At 53.9% G+C, this 18,016-nt stretch overlaps 1 protein-coding gene across 2 annotated transcripts in view; it reads left to right on the plus strand.

The window, feature by feature from the left end:
* Positions 1-18,016, plus strand: part of LOC144933460 (regulator of G-protein signaling 7-like) — a 61,682-nt gene that overhangs the window by 21,610 nt on the left and 22,056 nt on the right. For both annotated transcript variants that reach the window (XM_078858231.1, XM_078858232.1), the window contains exons 2-4: positions 13,711-13,807; positions 14,803-14,853; positions 17,512-17,618. In XM_078858231.1, coding sequence (XP_078714357.1) covers positions 13,711-13,807; positions 14,803-14,853; positions 17,512-17,618 — 255 coding nt within the window. The remainder of the gene's footprint in view (positions 1-13,710; positions 13,808-14,802; positions 14,854-17,511; positions 17,619-18,016) is intronic.

An 18,016-nucleotide genomic window follows, 5' to 3' on the forward strand; every position in this document is an offset into this window, starting at 1 on the left:
ATTCTCGTCTCGGCAACCAAACCGTGGGCATTTCTCCCCCCCTCCCACCGACCAAGATAAGAGGGCGGAGAGGCAGGGTTCGTGCCACGCGGCTCCTATCGGCAATTTGTACGCAAGGAGAGGTTTGACCTTGATGTCAGGGATGTGATGGTACGTGTTCCTAGGTTCCCGGCCACAGCCACCGCTCTATGTTGTGTGTGTGTGTGTGTCACCGTGTGTGTGTGTGTGTGTCCACGTGTGTGTGTGTGTCCCCGTGTGTGTGTGTCCACGTGCGCGTATGCGTGTGTGTGTCCGTGTGTGTGTGTGTCCGTGTGTGTGTGCATCCGTGTGTGTGTGTCCCCGTGTGTGTGTGTCCACGTGTGTGTGTGTCCCAGTGTGTGTGTGTCCACGTGTGCGCGTATGTGTATGTCCGTGTGTGTCTGTGTGTGTGTGTCCGTGTGTGTGTCCGCGTGTGTGTGTGTCCGTGTGTGGGTGTGTGTCACCGCGTGTGTGCGCGCGCGCTTTCCTTTAATTTCCCAGCGCTCTTTTATCGCGCGCACAGAAATTACGAGCGGCGTTCTCGCTCTGCGTCTCCAGCCCCGTGCGACGAGAAGATAGGAGAGTGGCGGGTCGAAGTGGCACGCGCACACGTGTCTATTTATGGACGCGTGTACGTTGCACTACTTGCGCGCCGTGCGTAGCAGGCCGTGTTAATCGGCCACGTAACGAGGTGGCCGGCTGGCTTAGGGGGCACGGGAGAGGCAGCCAGCGATGAGAATCTGGCTCCAGATCGGAGGATCAGCCGCGCCGAGACCGTGGGCTCAACTGGGATCAAATTCTTAAGTGTAGCGAGTTGACGGACTCTTGCCCAATTGTGGAGGGATCTCAGAAGCAGTTCTGTAATGTCTCATTCCGCAGGCTGTTCACCAAGACGCGGCGATGCACGCGAAGCTCTGGGGACAGCTACGAATGCGCGACGCGTCTCGTGAGACGACGCCAGTGGCACTGTCGACATGAGAGTGGTGACAAAAAATAGACGCGCCACGCGTGACGGAGGGAAGGGATGCACCGTGAGCTTTTGTTGGGGGAAGTGATGGAGGAGAGGGGGTGGTTGAGGAGGAAAGAGCTTTCGCCAAATGCGTCAAAGCCGCTGCTTGCGGAGAAGAAAATCATAGCGTGCGGTGGCGCTGCAAATGCTTCACGCGGCTCAGGCGCGACACGAGGAGAGCGGCAACCTGGGGGTGCGGCTAGGAGGAGGTGGGGGGAGGGGTCCGTGGGGGGGGGGACCGTGGGGGGGGGGGGAGGTTGGAAACAAAGACACAGGAAGGTACTCAACTTCAGGGACTCTGGATCAGAATGAATGGCGGATTTAATGATCGGCTGGGAGAGAAATCCACGGTCAGTGAAGGAAGCTCGCAAAGCACGAAAATCAATGGAAGAACTCCTCGTGCGAGTGACGATGATTAAAGCACTCGGGAGGGGGAGGGGGTGGGGTGGGGGTGGCAGGCACTTTTGTTTCAAGCACTTAGGCCCAGGAGTCCGGATCGCAGACACTTCGGGTCGGGGAGCTCTCAAGCGCCTGGTCACGCAGGCATGCCGACGACACGCGTCCGAGGACACCGTCTGCAGGAACGGGCCGACCCCCATCTACGCGGGGCCAGGCGCTGGCCGCTGAGTGGTGCTCAGACGGAGGCGCGCACAGCGGCCAGGCAGCCGAAGGCCAATCGCGATGGGTCCATTGCGGCCGCCACACGGACATGCCTCACCGCGGCATCCGTCGCCGTGCCGCCGCGCCATTTCACACGTTTCGATCGAGTCGTAAACTGCACCGGCGAGAAGGAGGCGAGAAGGCGGCGAGTCGCCTGCTGCTATACGTGCGCGTGTGAGTGTGTGTTCACACACTCACACTGAGCCCCCCCCCCCCCCCCCCCCCCCCGGGACACCCGCGGACACATTCACAATTTGATTCACAAGGGCGAGGAGTTGTTGTTGTTGTTGTTGCAAAATCGCGGTTTCTGAGCGCAGGCCTCACGACAATAACAATACAATCATTTTTTAGATACATTTCGCGTCATGCGTGCCCATTGCATCTCACAACGCGATAGCAGACATACCCGATTCAAGAGCCGAATGGCTCACAGGGCTATACCAAATAAATGAAACTGAAGCTGAAACAATAATTACGCGAATAATCACATTGATGGCGAAATCATTTTCGCAGTAACGCCAAACGGCCAGCAACAAGCATCGCTATTGAGTGTACGATGGGTACGAGTGAATACGAGTGAATACGTTTCTCGAATTGAGGCAAGGGGGGGGGGGAGAGGTAGTGGCTGGGTGGCTGGGTGGCTGGGTGGGAGGGTGGTGGCAGAATTCCAACGCGCCGAGTCGAATGTCGTGATGTCTGAAATGCATCTCAACATTCACTCCGCGTCCCAAGGGCGGGTCACCCCGCGCCGTTGGAGGCGAAGCGACACGCTGGTTTGGGGGGGGGGGGGGCGAGTTTTTCCACAATCCTCACGAACCACAACGTCGGTGGCCAAACGACGCCCATCGGGCAAAGCCACAAATCTCGTTCTCGGAGAACGACTGAGAAGACAAACACGGCTCCTTGGCATGTTCGCGTCCATTCATCTTGTTTTATTTATATCCGGCACAACGATGCCGATCGTTGTTGTGTTTAGTTGTGCGCGACTATCGAATTTTGCATTAAACGAGGACCCCCCCCCCCCCACCCATAGCGTCAAGACAGGGTCCGAGCAGCGTTGATTCAAGAGAGCCTGCTGCTGATGATGAGACCCTGCGGTGTCGAAACCGGTCTAGAGAGTTTGCTTGCCCTGAAATCGTCGCCGCTGAAATCACGGGCAGTGCGCCTGACCGTTTGTGTAAACAAATACCGTCGGTAAATTTCGATTTAAAGCTTTCGTGACCGCAGGGTTTCATCTTCTTGGTGCTTTCGGTAAAGTCACGTAGAAGGGAAATAATAAAATAATAAAAATAAAACATAATAAAATACAATTCTCACGACGTTTCGGCCACAACGCAAGCAGCCGTCCTCAGGTGAACAACAGGTCTTTACCGAAAGAACCAAGAAGATAAATACCGTCGTTGTTTTATAGAGACAGACGGAGTTATGGAGACGTTCGCCGCGTATTTGTTTTGTTATTCATCATCTCCACAAGGAGGCCAATGAGTATCGTGAGTGCTTGCTAACAGCACTTGCTCCTACAGTCTGTTACGGCTATACGGGGGATCTTTGTTTTGTTATGCACGCGCGCGTGTGTGCGGTGCGGTAGCGCAGCGCTCTGCGCACTGCGCTACGGACCAGGCTATCCGAGTTCGATCCTCGCTTCACGGACCGACATCGGTGATGATTATCTGAGCAAGGTCGGACTCAGCCGTGAAATTATCACCTGGTTCGCGGTGTCGACAGCGGCGCTGGGGAGACGAGAGACGACCGCCCCGGCCACACCACCCCTTAGTGCGCCGTGTTGACTCGCGGACATTACTCAACCCAACAGTCTGCTTGGTGACCATACGGGGGATGAAAGAAGACATCGTTGTGGGTCACGAATGCAACAGAGGGAACGGTTTCGTCAACACGTGGGAGATGTAACAAAGAGGACGGGAGAGAGGGGATGTGGGGGAGGGGGGGGACAGATAAATAGACGCATCGATCGGGTGTTGAATCCGAACAGCTGGAGCCTGGAGGAATTGAAATCGTTTCCTAAAAACGCAGCCCCCCTCCGCTCCCAACGTGGAGAGCCGCGGCAGCGTCAGAAATGGCAGAGGGCGGTTCAGAGCCTTTTGCCAGCCATGGGGGATGCTTGACCATACTTCACCACGCTGGTCAGTGCGGGTTGGTGAAGGGGGTCACAGCGGCGGCAGGCGGGCGGGGCGGGTTACAGGACCTGAGCCAGGATTTTCAGGTAGGGGGGGGCAACCCCTCTAGCAATGAAACACGATAGAGGAGTTGTTAGTAAGTAAGGAGTTGTTAGTAAGTAAGGACTTGTCCCTTGCTTTCTATTCGACGCGTGTGCGGCGATGGCGCAGCCATCGATCGAGGGTCGAATTCGAACCGCGTTGTGTGATCGGCATCGCGCTCGCTGAAGGTGTTGATGCCTTCAGGGAAGTCGTGTGGACTGTATACGCGACTGGGCACAATTCTGTGAGTCACTTATAACTGCTTTGCGGTTACTTATTGCCATTTATGGACTCAGACTAGAGTCATATCATCTCATAAGAGTCCCTGGCACGTAATAATAATATGCTACACAGTGGCAGTGGGGGTCGCAAAATGCCGATTTATTACTAATAAACCCCAATGATCCGATCGAAATTTAGGGATTTCGATCGGATCATTGGGAGGGGGGCACGTGCCACCCCACCCCCCACCCCCCCCACTGGCTCCGCCAGTGGCCGCTTCCCGATATCACTCGCCACCGATGCTTCGCCGTGGCCAGGAGTCTGACGACACGCGCCCCTCTCACGACGAGTGCCGCTCACAAGACGGCGACGAATCCCGATTGTTGTGACATTGAGCCGCGAGTTCTGAGCAAACGCGGAGACGCTCAAGGGCTCTCGGCGGCTCTCGGCGACTCTCGGTGGCTCGAATCCCGGGGCGCGCAGAGCGCGGGCTCCGTGTCTCAACTCAACTCGCGGGTCGATTTCAGTTGCGAGAACCCCGCACGCGTGAGATCACAGTCGGAGCACGGGGCCGTCCACGCCTCGTGTGACGAAGACCATTGGCGCACGTGCGTCTGTCCACGTGATGGGTCATGGCTCCGATACACGTGGTGGGGTCGGCGTGATGGGTCCGATACACGCGATGGGGATGATGTGGTGTGCGTCTGTCCACGTGGTCGGTTTGGCGTGATGGGTTCGATCCACGTGATGGGGATGGTGTGGTGTGCGTCTGTACACGTGGTCGGTTTGGCGTGATGGGTTCGATCCACGTGATGGGGATGGTGTGGTGTGCGTCTGTACACGTGGTGGGGTCGGCGTGATGGGTCCGATACACGTGGTGGGATCGGCGTGATGGCTCCGATGCACGTGGTGGGGATGGTGTGCGTCTGTCCACGTGGTGGGGTTGATGTCATGGGCCGACACTGACGAGCAGAGACATCCTCAGCAGGGAGGCATGGCAGCTTCGTGATGCCATCGTCCTCATGGGATTTTACTCGTTTAAAGGAAATGTTTCAAATCTGTCCCCGGGATGAGAGGCTGTGATGCCGAGTGTTGCTCGGCGTTACAGCGCGTCCCGTCTGCACGCGGCAACCACAGGGGGGTTATACATTCGTGCCGTGTCTTCCGTGTATAGCACGTGGCGGCATCATGCGTGGAGTTTGCTGCGCTGCTCACCGATATCGGCAACCTATTCCCTGAGCATGGAGCCACCTGCTATGCACGTGGCCTGCAATCCAGCACTGTGGAGGGTTGGTGGATTGCACAAATGCGATCAAATTGCCTTCCCGTGGCCGTCGACGTGGTGCCATTCCCTGACATGAGAAAGTGGAACAGCTCTGTGTCCACTCGTATAATCTGGCCCTTCCGCGTGGGATAAAGTGCTTCACCCTCGCGTGCGTGAGTTTCTTCCGGGTGCTCCGTTTTCCTCCCGCATGCATACATGCTCATTCTTATCATCTTGCGAATGGCAATATGTTGAGGAGTTGAATGCCAAAGCGGAGGTCTGCTAGCCACGAGAAGGCTCATTAATTGGACGAAACATCTTAATATGTATATGGCTGCAGATCTTGGGCAATTGTTGCTTGGCTGCCTTCAAGCTTGTCCATATGGCTCCTCGGCGATCGTGAGGTTGAATTTGCATGAAAGACGCCGTTATATAAAACGAAACATTATTACTGTTGTTGTTATTATTGTCCAGGCTCAAACCTGCTTGGAGCTTCTGAGATCTGACGAGATGGGGGGCATTCCGGGTGATTTAGTCACAGGGTAGCTGTCTGTCCCCCCCTCTCCTCCCCCTCCCACCCTTCTCCCCCCTCCCCCCCTTCTCCCCCCCCTGCTCCCCCCTGCCCCCCCCCCCCGCCTTGTGTCCCCACTTCAAAGCGGAGCGATGCACGCGTCGACTCGGGCTAGGATGAAGGTTACCCGGGCAGGCCGGTAGGCCGGCGAATTCTCGATTGGAAGCGAGTCTCCCCCTCCCCGTATTTTCGTTTTCATTAATGTCGCCCGCAAGGTTGCCCGGAATATCATTGCAGAGATCGGAATGCGTTCGGCGCCATGTGAGTCTCGCACCGATTCACAATCGCCGCGTGATCCCGCCCATCAGTCCCTTAATCTTCGTCGACTCAGCAATTAAACTGAACGACAAACGTTGTTTTTATTTTATTTTACCAGATAAGGCCCACCGCAGCTATATGGCTCTTTTTCAGAAGCGATCTGACCACAAATGATGGCTCGACGGAGTGGTAATGCACGTGGAAATGTACAGCAGCCAAATGCTCTAAACGCGACAACGAGGAGAGAGACACGCAAACTCCAAATATACAGGCGTCAGGGTCGGGATCGAACCCACAACCTCCTGTATACCAGGCGAGGTAGTTAACATCTCGCTACCGTGGCGTGGCGAGCACCTGCCGTCATTTTCAAAATGTGATTTTAATTATAAATTTCAACTTATTATGGATTTTAAAGCCAAACTGAATATTAGAAATATAAGCTAATGGTATTTTTTGTTATTTGAATGTGTCCTTAGAAATTAATTTCACCCTCTTTCCCGTATCTTAATGACGCTTACAGGTTAGGCTAATTACTGCCAGTGTAGCGCGCCTGCTGTGTGCTAATGCCAATGCGAACCGGCAAATCCAGGGCATTAAAGAAGCCCCCATGCTGCTCAAATGCTTCGGTCGGGGAGGAACGTGCGCAGGAAATTTCGCAAACGTGCGTACAAAGACAAAGGATCCCCTCTATTACAGCCTCAACAGACTGTTGGGGCAAGTGCGGTTAGCGAGTAGCGCCAATGAGAGACGCCACGGCACACGAGGGGTGGCCACCAGCACACCGGGCCGCTGCTGTCTTCGCAACGCTGATGTTTACACGCCGCACCAGGTACTCATCGGAAGCTGAGTCGACCTAGGCGAGGCCCTGTGCCTGGTTAAGATGTGTCACTGATGTTGGTCATGAGCGGGAGTCGAACCCGGGTCGCCAGATGACAGTACGCCGTCGACGTGAACGTCCACAAACCCATGTGATGATGACAAGACGTAATCTATGCCTCGAGTTTCCTGGCTGGATGTGCTTCTCTCCACCAATGACTCCATAGTGCTCCGCTGTTCGTGGTTGCGTGGCGTTGCCACGAAAAATAGCTGGGTAACTGGCTACACGGGATTTTTTTTTCTCCGTGTAACGAAAAAAACATTGAGTCGAAACGGCGGGAGACGTTCGGGAGACATTTGATAATTACGGTGGCACCGAAGAAGACGTGGGCGTCAAGGGATACAGAGGACTGACCCCAGGGTTCATTTAAAATTGCTCGAACTTTTCAATCCGTAGGATGAAGGCCACCTCGCGCCGTGTCGGCCGGGCAACGTCTTCGCAACAGCTGCTCCAAACGAGGGTCATTGCCCGAATCGTCAGGCTAGCTTGTACTGCATACATCTCTCGATATCAGTCTTTGGCGTTGTGATAATTGTTTGAGATCGTTGCTTGTGCACCGTCGCCAAATGCGGCCCCTTGGCATTTTGGTTTGGTCGGTGAAAGGGAGCAGGATGCTGGCATGGTGTGATGGTACCCAGGTGTGGTGATGGTGGTTGTACTGACGGTGGCGAGGTGTGGTGATGGTGGTTGTAATGACGGTGGCGAGGTGTGGTGATGGTGGTTGTAATGACGGTGGCGAGGTGTGGTGATGGTGGTTGTAATGACGGTGGCGAGGTGTGGTGATGGTGGTTGTAATGACGGTCGCGAGGTGTGGTGATGGTTGGTGATGACGGTAGCGAGGTGTGGCCATTGCCATAGTGATGGTGGTGATGACGGTGGCGAGGTGTGGTGATGGTGGTTGTAATGACGGTCGCGAGGTGTGGTGATGGTTGGTGATGACGGTAACGAGGTGTGGCCATTGCCATAGTGATGGTGGTGATGACGGTGGCGAGGTGTGGTGATGGTGGTTGTAATGACGGTCGCGAGGTGTGGTGATGGTTGGTGATGACGGTAGCGAGGTGTGGCCATTGCCATAGTGATGGTGGTGATGACGGTGGCGAAGGGGGGGTTATAGTGATGGTGGTGATGACGGTGGCGAGGTGTTGACGGTGGCGATGCGGCGGTGGCGAGGTGACTGCGACTCAGACCGCGGCTCTCGGCTCACGGAGAGTCGCGGGCGCGCGCGGGGTTTCCTTGCACCGCGAGCGCCGTGGCGGCGTGCGAGTGAGACCCCCCGCTTCGTCCCGCCTGCAGCGTTCCATCGATTGATTCGCGAGCCCTCTCGGTGGGCACGCAGCGCGTTGGCACAACGCAGACTCGACGAGCCCCACCCTCCACAGGAGGCCGTGCGCGCACCCAGGGGTCATTATAAGTATCGGTCACGGCACCGATGCTGTTGTTCAAGCGAAACAACGACGGCAACGGTGGCTGCGGTGTGGTGGGGACGGGCGCTGCTGCTGCTGCTGCGCATTCGTGGGCGGAGTGGACTTCTGAAGCCTCTCGGGTTCAGAGGCTTCCACATCACAGATCGATCTAAATCGGGGGTGGTGGCACCTTTTCATTTCTCTCTGTAGTGCTTGCGCCCGCGTCTCGCTCGGAGCGTCTCGGCGCATCGATCCACGCACGGGCACACGCGCGCGGGATTCGCGAGTTTTCTCTTGTGCAGTGTTTGTACACAGAGTGCCTTCGCTCAAGGCGATTAACGTCGTATAAACAAAAACAAAAAAACACACGGTGACAGCAGAACGGAACGATTTCGACGGCAGCGGCGTGCAAAGGGTTGAGGAACGAGTGAGCACGATCGAGGGGTCACGAAGGGGTTCGGGGAGGGACGGGAAGGAGTGGAGGGGCGAGGATGAGAATGTGCGAGAGAGAGATAGAGAGAAAAGGTAAACTTCAGGATATGAACCGCAGGGGGGTGACGGGGACTGCTGAATGAACGGGGGAAGTTGATTCCAGTGGAGGGGTGCCGGACGGCGGTCACCACGCGGCGCTTTTAGATGCGCTTCTGCGGCCGTCTGGAACGCTCTCCCTTCCGATATGAGGAGGCCACCGGAGCTGCGAACTTTCAAATCTACGATTGAAAGTTCATCGCTTCAGTGCTGCTGCTCGGTGTTTCGTCTGTTGCCCTTCCCCCACGCCTCCACTGAGCACCGTTGTCTACGTAGGGCGCGAAAGAAGTTCAACGTGCACACGTACGGACGGATGGCAAACGAGATTGGGCACGGGGAGGAGGAGAGACACACAGAGAGAGAGAGTGAGAGACAGAGAAGGTGGAGGAGTGGAGGTGCTTCCTCGCTCTCTCCACGGAGGTGCAGAACGCGAATCCCTTAGAGGAGAAGTCACAGCGCAACGCCGCCTGCAGCCTGAGCAGGTGGTAGGCTGGGGGGGGGGGGACAATAGCCATGACAACAATTCAACTCTATTTGTTCGATCGGCGGCGGCGTCCTGATCCGAGGAATTTTTCTTTTCATTCTAGATGTGAAGCTTTCGTGACTGCAAGGATTCATACTCTTCGGTTTTTTTCGGTAAAGTCACGTAGGTAAAAAGGAAATAATAAAAATAAATAATAAAATGATATAAATAATAATAGAAATAAAATTATAAATCACGACGTTTCGGGCGCAACACAAGCGTCCGTCATCAGGTGGGACAACCACAGCTAGAAACAATTGCTGAAGTGGGCAAAAGAGCTGCTGTAACAAGGGGCGATATACCATTGGAACCTCTTTTGCCAGTAAAAAATAAGATAATTGTTTTTTTACCCTTCTATCTGGCAACAAAACTGACACCTTTTTTACAAGGAGTCATGTTTGCATTGACCACAATACCTGCAGCCATAATGCAAACAAAAAACATAACTCTGATAATATATGCACTGTCCTTGAAGTTGATTGGTCCACAGCTGTCTCGGGTGTATGCAAACATGACTCCTTGTAAAAAAGATGTCAGTTTTGTTGCCAGAGAGAAGGGTAAATAACCAATTCTCAAGGGGCTATATAAGTAAGAGACGGGGGAGGAGCCAGGGAGGAGAGATAGAGGAGGGGGGGGGGGAAGTGGGCGGGGCTGGGAGTGGGAGGAGCAAAACACTGGAGATGCGCATATGAAGGGGGCTTTCGGCTGAGTTTTTTTTCATAATCAACGTTTTTGGGTTTAGATCAGTGGCGGCTCCTGCAAAATCTCTCAGGGGGGGCAAATGTCTAGATGATTGATAAGGATAAGGTCCACCCATGCAATGGATAAATTAACAGCTTAAGCATGTAAAGGCAACTTCACTTCTTTAATATTAATGAAAAATAAAGTGACTCTTACAATACATCTTGTTTGTTTCTATACTCACTATTAATACAATCCACTCAGTTTCTTTTATTAAAGATTCCACTAGGTGGCGACAAATAATATTGTTGGAGAAACGTGCTTACGTATGATGACGTAAGCACGTTAGTGCGAGCCCTCCCGGAAGCCATAGAGAATGCATTGCAGCGCCCGCCGTTCGAAAAAAAACATCTTTGAATGTAAGTCTATGGGACCACTCGGGGCGATTCTCAGCCGGAGTGAAATCGCCCAAAAAGAGGCGGTACTCCACAGAACGTGACATGACGCTGATTGGACTATATCCAGAGGCACAGTAACGGCTGAGATTGGTGGTGCGTCGCCCAATCACCCTAATGAAGAAACCGCCCCTGGTTTAGATCGCGTTATTTATAAATGTGTCGTAACCCTCCACCACCCGACACGGCCAATCAGCAAAAAAGTGTCACGTTGACAAAAGACAAATAGTTCACTGCTTTAGCCCACCGGTGTGTTGAAGCGTGAAACCACAACATTTACAATTTTTGAGTACGACGTTTCGCTGGTAATTGCATCCAGCATCATCGGGCAATTCGCCAGAATGGTGAGGCTCTGCTGTGTCTCCCGTTCTTATATAGAGCAGCAGCAGGGTGACGTCATCATTAACTCATCAACTCATCAGGTGCAACGATTTGAGGCGGGGGGGGGGGTTATTGTAATGATATACCAAAAACGTTGATTATGAATAATATTGGTCGCGAAAGCCTACGTGTTAAACTGAGTGTTTTTTTCATTGTCAAGCTTTGGCAGAAACCAGTGGACGACGCCTGAGCCGGAGATCGATCCCTCTGAGTTGACCGACCGCTCGCGCATCGTGAGCCCCGTGGCAATCGCCTCCACGACTCCTCCACACGTGGAGGCGCCGCGGCGTCTCAAATGCCTTGCCACGGAGGCTCTGGAATAGAGCGATACAATCCTGCAGCCGATAAAATCACAGATCGGAGATTTTCCCACCCCACCCCCATCACCATATATGGTAATTGTGAATCGTGAATCGAGATTAATGGCATCGATTCTGCTCAGTCGATCCGTAACAAACACGCGTCAAAAACACCGGAGTTTGGGGCCATCCATTGAGTAGGTAACGCAAAAATCTGTCAAAACCTGACCCCTCCCCCCGAATCTATTTGATCCCCACCAGAAACGATCAAGGATGAATCATATTAGCGTGTTTAAGCAAACAGATCGTCCACCGCCGGCTGCATTAAATAATTCAGTTTGCGTACCTTGGCCACTCATGTTGCTGAGCTGCGTGAGAGCTGCAGTCAGGGGGGCACGGTGGCACACGAGTGACACCTCTCCCACAGTCCCACTTCTCCCGGCAGGACTTGTTGTCTGACAGCTGAAGACACTGAACTGTGGCTCATTTGAAGGCCAATGTAGACAATTCATTATCGAGGCTTCACCCCCCCCCCCCCGTTTCCATTGCGTACGGACATTGTCAGTAGACCCCCCATACGCAAGCGTACGCGTTTGGGTTAACCCCTCCTCCCCCCTCCATGCGTACGTACTAAATGGATAACCCCTTAATCACAATTTACGGGTTAATTGCTGCGTCAATTCGTTACCAATCGATCCATGGATCGAGTAATGACGCGCCACGCCCCTCCCCCGCCCCCTTCATTGGATTGGCTAATATCAGCAAGATCGGTGATTCCGTGGCGGTCCGCTTTCATTGTGACCTCAGCGCCCGCAGTTCGTGATCTCCGCACACGAATGGCAGTCACGGACACGCAGGACAAACACATCTCCTGCGCGCCTCCTAAGGGGAATGAGTTAACTTCACAGTCTCTCTCTCTCTCTGATCATTAATCAGACGAGTTGACGTGGGGCTGTGATTAATGAGATACGTTGATGGTGAGTTTAACACGTAGGAGGCTCTCACGAACAAATATTATCCATGAATGAGCAGGAGGGGAGGGGGTTGGGTTAAATCGCGTAAATATGAAGGTGTCATTAAACCCGCCACCAGCCGGCACAGCCAATTAGTAAGGTTTCTTGATGGTGCAATCTCTGTCGCAAGTGTGTTGTAACACACCCTGGCTTTGCCGTGTGTCTTTAAAGAGATCAATTGACTGCGCTGGCTTTGTTTGAGAAGATGCGTTGATTATACTCCCACCACGCCCCCCCCCCCGTAACAGAGATAGACGTCGACTGCTCTCTCGCTCTCTCTCTCTTTTTTTTACGATCAGTGGAAACAAGAAGATGCTCGGTGTAGTCGGCACTTTGCTTCGTTCATCATTTCGTAATTTTTTTCAAAATAATAACTTTGCTTTATGTAAACCCCCACCTCTCGCTCACTCTCTCGCTCACTCTCTCGCTCTCTCTCTCTCTCTCACACTGCTAACTATCCACAATTGTTCGAGCTGCGTGGTCATATATTTGGATGTTTGTCCAACTCCACCGAGGAGTGTTCGTACGCAAGACGATCAAGTTAGCCGTGCTTTGTCTTTACAGATACCGTAGTGTGTTAAATGCGCTGCCCTTCTTACTTACGAAGATACATTGATGCGACTCTTCCCTGTAATAAAATGCAACAAAAAGCCCATAAATTCCACTCATCGGTTCCACCTGGGATGGCATGACTCACGCAGGTTTACATGTCTCTGTACGTGGTCACTAATAGTGAATTATATGATAATAGTGAATTGTATGATAAACATATGAAATAATCCTCTATTAGCCGTGTAAATAGATTGGCACCACGACTTTGCTACTTTAGGTGGTAGCAGTTTCCACTCTGGCCCATGGCCCACAAGTTCCTTAATAGGAAAAATACGACGTTTCGAGCAATGGCCCTTCTTCAGTGCACATACGATGAGAATCCCAGTAGAGAGACACGGTGGATAATGAGGATTTGAGACTGTTGCTATCTACTAAACTAAACTATGTTTTTTTATTCCACTGGGTAAGGCCTACTGAGCTCATTAGCTCTATTTCAGAAGCGACCTGGCCACACACGAAGTGGCTCGTCGTCGTGTGGATGTTTCTAAACGTATTTCTAAATAAACGTGGAGGAAACAACCGGAGGACCCCGGAGGAAAATTCCACGCGACCACGGGCAGAGAGAGACATCGCGAACTCAAAATACACAGCAGCAGGCGTCGGGGTCGGAATCGAACCCGCGACCTCCTGCCTACCAAGCGAGGTAGTTAACATCTCATAGCCACCGCGTGTGCCGATGGCCGTTGTTGTTTTTTTGTTGTTTTTTGAACCGGCGTGCAGATGGAGCAGATCGTGCGTCGGATGCAGGCTGAGGAGGGCGGAGTCGCGATCCGCACCGTCAAGAGCTTCCTCACCAAGATCCCCAGCGTGGTCACGGGTAAGGGACACGATGCTGCAGTCCGTGGGAGTGTGGGGTCGGGGTGGAGTGCGTTGTGGGAGGAGAGAGCACCCACAGTCGTGGGTCGAGGGATGTTGAAGTTTATCTTCTTTTTTGAGAGGTTATAATCTCTAACAAACTAAGATTATTATGTATTCTTTGTTCTTTCGGTAAAGTCACGTAGAAAAAAAAATACATATAATAAAAATAATACAAATGTTAAATAATAAAAGCAACTTTTTATGTAATTTGTTTTATTTATTTTTATTTTTCTCTACGTGACTTTACCCAAAAGAACCAAGAATATGAATGCCTGCAGTCAGGAAAGTTTAAAGTCAAAATTTGAAGATTAGCATGGTTTATTTTGTTGAGAGATTATAATCTCCTATCATAATCTCTTGTTATAATCTCCTGTTATAATCTCTCAAAAAAGAAGATAAACTTCAACGTGAACGAGCGAGGCCTTTGGACGTGACCGTCCGTACTTCCCTCTCTCCAGCCAGCAAAACTTTTTTGAATATATATATTAGGGTATGTTGAATTACCGATATTTCTCCACCGTTACGCATCAGTAGTTTTTTGTGATCAGGATTTTTGTTTTCATACTCGACACAATGCACACAGGCCAATGCAGCAGCAGCAGCGGCATCAAAGTAGATTTAGAAGCTACGTCGATGATGACCAGCGTGGTGAAGTATGGTCAAACAACCCCTACGACCAACACGACGTGGGGAGGCCCCCTCCCCCATCCAGCGGTAGAGTGACAAAGGTCCGCTCAGTGTAAACTCACTCAGCAGAGCGTCCCGCTACTAAAAACGATCACATTCCAGGTAAGGCAAGGAACCCTGCAGCCACGGAACAACCACTTTGCGGGCTGTCACTGCTGTGCTTGTTCCACGTTGACAAATCCACGAGGGAGATTTGAACGTGCTCCTTGAGGTCGTAGGTCACCTGGGGTGAAGGCTGATGGAAGTTCGTTTCCCGTCCGCGTGCAGGAGCCGACATTGTGCAGTGGCTCATGAAGAACCTCAACACCCAGGACCAAGGTAGACGGAGCACTGCCGCACGCAAAGATCCCCCGTATAGCCTCAACAGGCGGTTGGGGCAAGTGTTGTTAGCGAGCGCCTATGCAGGCCCACGGCCGACCGCCTTTGTCTCCCCAGTGTCGATGTTTACACACCGCACCAGGTACTCATTTGAGACCGAGTCGACCTAGGGGAGCCCCAGGGCAGATTCAGATAATCGTCACTGGTATTGGCCGTGAGCGGGAATCGAACTCGATTCGCCGGGTTTGTAGCGCAGCGCAGTGCGCTAACCATTGCACTACACACAGTCATTCACTTCTCACGCTCTCGCCGGCTGAATAACAAACCCACTCTCACGCACACATTCACTCTTAACACCGACTCGCTCATTCATTTATTCCCATACTCATCCTCTACCGCTCTCAAGTCAGTCACTCTTCCACCCACCGACTCGCTCATTCATTCACCCACCCGATCATTCACCCACTCATCCACTCACCCGCTCGCTCACCCACCCAATAATTCACTCACTCATCCACTCACCCACTCGCTCACCCACCCGATCATTCACCCACTCATCCACTCACCCGCTCGCTCACCCACCCGATCATTCACCCACTCATCCACTCACCCGCTCGCTCACCCACCCGATCATTCACCCACTCATCCACTCACCCGCTCGCTCACCCACCCGATCATTCACCCACTCATCCACTCACCCGCTCGCTCACCCATCCGATCATTCACCCACTCATCCACTCACCCGCTCGCTCACCCACCCGATCATTCACCCACTCATCCACTCACCCGCTCGCTCACCCACCCGATCATTCACCCACTCATCCACTTACCCACTCGCTCACCCACCCGATCATTCACCCACTCATCCACTCACCCGCTCGCTCACCCACCCGATAATTCACTCACTCATCCACTCACCCACTCGCTCACCCACCCGATCATTCACCCACTCATCCACTTACCCGCTCGCTCACCCACCCGATCATTCACCCACTCATCCACTCACCCGCTCGCTCACCCACCCGATCATTCACCCACTCATCCCCTCACCCGCTCGCTCACCCACCCGATCATTCACCCACTCATCCACTCGCCCGCTCGCTCACCCACCCGATCATTCACCCACTCATCCGCTCACTCGCTCGCTCACCCACCCGATCATTCACCCACTCATCCACTCACCCGCTCGCTCACCCACCCGATCATTCACCCACTCATCCCCTCACCCGCTCGCTCACCCACCCGATCATTCACCCACTCATCCACTCGCCCGCTCGCTCACCCACCCGATCATTCACCCACTCATCCACTCACCCGCTCGCTCACCCACCCGATCATTCACCCACTCATCCACTCACCCGCTCGCTCACCCACCCGATCATTCACCCACTCATCCACTCACCCGCTCGCTCACCCACCCGATCATTCACCCACTCATCCACTCACCCGCTCGCTCACCCACCCGATCATTCACCCACTCATCCACTCACCCGCTCGCTCACCCATCCGATCATTCACCCACTCATCCACTCAACCGCTCGCTCACCCACCCGATCATTCACCCACTCATCCACTCACCCACTCGCTCACCCACCCGATCATTCACCCACTCATCCACTCACCCGCTCGCTCACCCGATCATTCATCCACTCATCCACTCGCCCGCTCGCTCACCCACCCGATCATTCACCCACTCATCCACTCACCCGCTCGCTCACCTACCCGATCATTCACCCACTCATCCACTCACCCGCTCGCTCACCCACCCGATCATTCATCCACTCATCCACTCACCCGCTTGCTCACCCATCTGATCATTCACCCACTCATCCACTCACCCGCTCGCTCACCCACCCGATCATTCACCCACTCATTCACTCACTCACCCGCTCACTCACCCACCCGATCATTCACCCACTCATCCACTCACCCGCTCGCTCACCCGATCATTCATCCACTTATCCACTCGCCCGCTCGCTCACCCACCCGATCATTCACCCACTCATCCGCTCACCCGCTCGCTCACCCATCCGATCATTCACCCACTCATCCACTCACCCGCTCGCTCACCCACCCGATCATTCACCCACTCATCCCCTCACCCGCTCGCTCACCCACCCGATCATTCACCCACTCATCCACTCGCCCGCTCGCTCACCCACCCGATCATTCACCCACTCATCCGCTCACCCGCTCGCTCACCCACCCGATCATTCACCCACTTATCCACTCACCCGCTCGCTCACCCACCCGATCATTCACCCACTCATCCCCTCACCCACTCGCTCACCCACCCGATCATTCACCCACTCATCCATTCACCCGCTCACTCACCCACCCGACAATTCACCCACTCATCCACTCACCCGCTCACTCACCCACCCGATCATTCACCCATCAACTCGATCACCCCTCCCTCCAAACCAGCCTCTCTCACCCATAGCCTTTAACGGAGTGTTGCAGAAAGTGCACTCATGAAGGCGAACCCGAGTGGGTGCGATGTCCAGCACCCCACGCACCCACCCACACGGCACACGTGTGGCTGGTGCTACCGCCCTGATTGTGAGTGTGAGAGACCCCCCCCCCCACTCACCCCCCACTCACCCCCCCCCCCCCCGCGCTATTCCCACACAACCCCCTCCCCCTTCGATCCCCCAGCGGAGGCGCTGCACCTGGGCACGCAGATGGCAGCCCACGGCTACTTCTTCCCCATCTCAGACCACGTGCTGGTGCTCAAAGACGACGGCGCCTTGTACCGGTTCCAGGTGCCCCCTCTCAACCCGGGGTAGACATTACTGGCGGGGGGGTGTGTGTTGGGGGGGGGGGGGTGTGGGGGGGATTGTGGGGGGGTTGTGGGGGGGTATTGTGGGTGTTGTAATAACCAAGAAGCGCAGACATCTGCGACCGCGAATGATTGACAAGGGGGCGACTAACTTCACGCCAGGCCACGCACACGTGCATCCATCCTTGTGTCGCTGTACGTACACTGTGAGAGCTGTTGCAGTTAGCGAGCACCTATTACGCAAATACAAAGGCCTCACCCGGCCCCACACCCACTTGTAGCTTACGGACTGTTGGGGCACATGCTGCTGGCGAACATTCATCACGGCCAGCATAACGCCGCCTTTGCCGCGCCAGGTGCTGATGATTGATGCTAGACACC

The sequence above is a fragment of the Lampetra fluviatilis genome, chromosome 7, assembly GCF_964198595.1.
Source record: "Lampetra fluviatilis chromosome 7, kcLamFluv1.1, whole genome shotgun sequence".
NCBI lineage: Eukaryota > Metazoa > Chordata > Hyperoartia > Petromyzontiformes > Petromyzontidae > Lampetra > Lampetra fluviatilis.